Raw genomic sequence first — 2500 nt, 5'->3', positions numbered from 1 at the left:
ATGATGATGATAATGATGATGATCCTGGTGGTAATCTTGATTAAGAGAATGAGGTGGAAGTGGAAAAGAGGAGGAAGGTGTTTGTGATGGTGGTGGAGGTTTTTATGGTGCTGAGGTGACAATGATGATGATGATGATGATGATGATGATGATGATGGTGATGATGGTGGTGGTGGTGGTGGTGATGATGGCAATAGTAATGATGATGGCAGTGCTGAAGATGATGACAGTGATGCTGCTGCTGCTGCTGATGATAATAGTGGTGGTCATAATGATGATGATGATGAGAAGGAGGAGGAGGTGAAGAAGAAGTAGAACAATGGTTGTGCTGGTGGTGGAGGTGGTTTTAGTAAAGAATAACAGTGATAATGAGGATGATCATAATGGTGGTGGTTATGATAATGATGATGATAGTTGTGGTGGTGAAGATAAAGATATCAATGTTAATGACTAATGATTATAAGGGATGGCAGTGGTGAAGATGATGACATCGATGGTGCTGCTAATGAAGATGGTGGTGGTACTGCTGATTATGGTGATGAGAAGGAGGAAAAGGAAGATGATCATCATCATGGTGGTGGTGGTGGTGAAGATGAATATAATATGATGATAATACAATGGTAATAATTGTAGTGGTGAAGATGACAGTGACGATGATAATGATGAAGATTATAATAATTATAGTAGCAGTGAAGATAATGACACTAATGCTGCTGCTGAGGATGATGATGCTGTTGGTGGTGATTATGATGATGAGAAGGAGGAGGTGGAAAAGGAGGAGAAAGGTAGTTTTGATGGTAATGTAGGTAGTTTCGATAGTGCTGAGATGACGATAATATTGATGGTGGTGGTATTGATGATGATGATGATAATACCAGTAGTGGTAGTGGTGGTGGTGGTGGTGATGATGATGAGGAGGAGGAAGAGGAGGAGGAGAAGGAGGAAAAAAAAGTGGAAGAAGTGGTGGTGATGGTGGTAGAATGGTTTCAATGGTGATAAGATGATGATGATGATGATGATGATGATGATGATGATGATGATGATGATGATGGTCATGTCAAGTCAAGTTTATTTCTACTGCGTTTTTCACAACACACATTGTCTCAAAGCAGCTTTACAGAATGTAACATTGAAGGTGAATGGTGTGTATTTCTCCCTGATGAGCAGCCGTGGAGACTGTGGCAAGGAAAAACTCCCTTAGATGTTACGAGGAAGAAACCTTGAGAGGAACCAGACTCAAAAGGGGAACCCATCCTCATTTGGGTGACATCAAGAGTGTGATTATAGTCTTTACACACTACAGAACACTGGAGAGAGAGAACTAACATGAGCACTGGAGTGTGTGATTATGAGTGATGATCTTTCTAAAGCCTTATACAGTCATTATGGTGATAAAACTAGGAGCTACTGAGCAACTCATAAAATAGCTCAACATCTGAGATCATCACAGATCCAACACCAGCTTCTCCATGCCAGAGCCTTTAAACACTCCAGGAGGTCCAATGTCAAAACTCCACACAGGAAGTGGGATCCAGCTGGCACTGGTACGTCTCTAGATGTTTCGGGATGTTTATGGTTCAGCATCTACTTCTTTAAAGCTCCACAATCTTCATGAGGTGGGACGTGACTGGAGCTGGAGCAACCTCAGGAAGCCTCGGGATGGGGAGAGAAAGAGAAGCAGTGGAGAGAAATTCGCGTAGCTGCTGTTCATGATATTAACAGCACAAGTTGATAATGTGATGTGATCAGATGTTCTGGAGCACAAGGTTATGATGTGATGTGTGTTATGTGTAGAACTCGCTAAAAACATACGTCTTTAATCTGCACTTAAACTGGGAGAGTGTGTCTGAGCCCCGAACATTCTGAGAACCCGAATGTTCTACCACCTTTAGTGGACTTTGCTATTCTAGGAACTACTAGAAGTCCAGAGTTTTGAGATCTCAGGGAGCGTGACGGATTGTAGCGTGTTAGAAGACTGGAGAGAAACATGGAGATAAACCATTTAGTGCTTTATAAGTAAGAAGCAGTAGTTTGTAGTCGATTCTAAACTTAACAGGAAGCCAGTGTAGGGATGAGAAGATTGGGGTTATATATTGGGATGGTGGTTGTGGTGGTGGTGATGAGGAGGAGGAGTATGATGCTGGTGATAATGATTATTATGGTAGTAACAACGATGATGAGTAGGAGGAGGAGGGGAGAAGGAAAAGGAGGATGAGGATGAAGAGGATGAGAAGGAGAAGCAGGAGGAGGAGGTGGAGGACTGTGGCGATGATTATAATGATGATGATGATGATGATGATAGTAGTGATGATAGTAGTAGTAATGATAGTGGTGGTGGTTGTGCTGGTGAAAGTGATGATGGTAGTGGTGGTGATGGTGGTAGTGATGAGGATGAGGAGAAGTAGGTGGAAGTTTGTGGTGTTAATGATGATGATGGTGGTTGTGGTGGAATAATGATGATGACGATCATAAGGTGGAGAAGTTGTTGATTAAATCAAGA

The 2500-nt window shown here is 42.2% G+C and overlaps 1 protein-coding gene across 1 annotated transcript in view; it reads left to right on the top strand.

Annotated features, from left to right (window-relative positions):
• The first annotated feature begins 466 nt into the window (after positions 1-466).
• The window catches only part of LOC124397112 (ring-infected erythrocyte surface antigen-like), a 3201-nt gene continuing 1167 nt past the window's right edge, over positions 467-2500 (top strand). The window contains exon 1 of the mRNA XM_046866612.1: positions 467-535. Coding sequence (XP_046722568.1) covers positions 467-535 — 69 coding nt within the window. The remainder of the gene's footprint in view (positions 536-2500) is intronic.

The sequence above is a fragment of the Silurus meridionalis genome, chromosome 2 (genome assembly GCF_014805685.1).
Source record: "Silurus meridionalis isolate SWU-2019-XX chromosome 2, ASM1480568v1, whole genome shotgun sequence".
NCBI classification, from domain to species: Eukaryota; Metazoa; Chordata; class Actinopteri; order Siluriformes; family Siluridae; genus Silurus; species Silurus meridionalis.
This window is presented reverse-complemented; position numbering and strand designations above follow the sequence as displayed.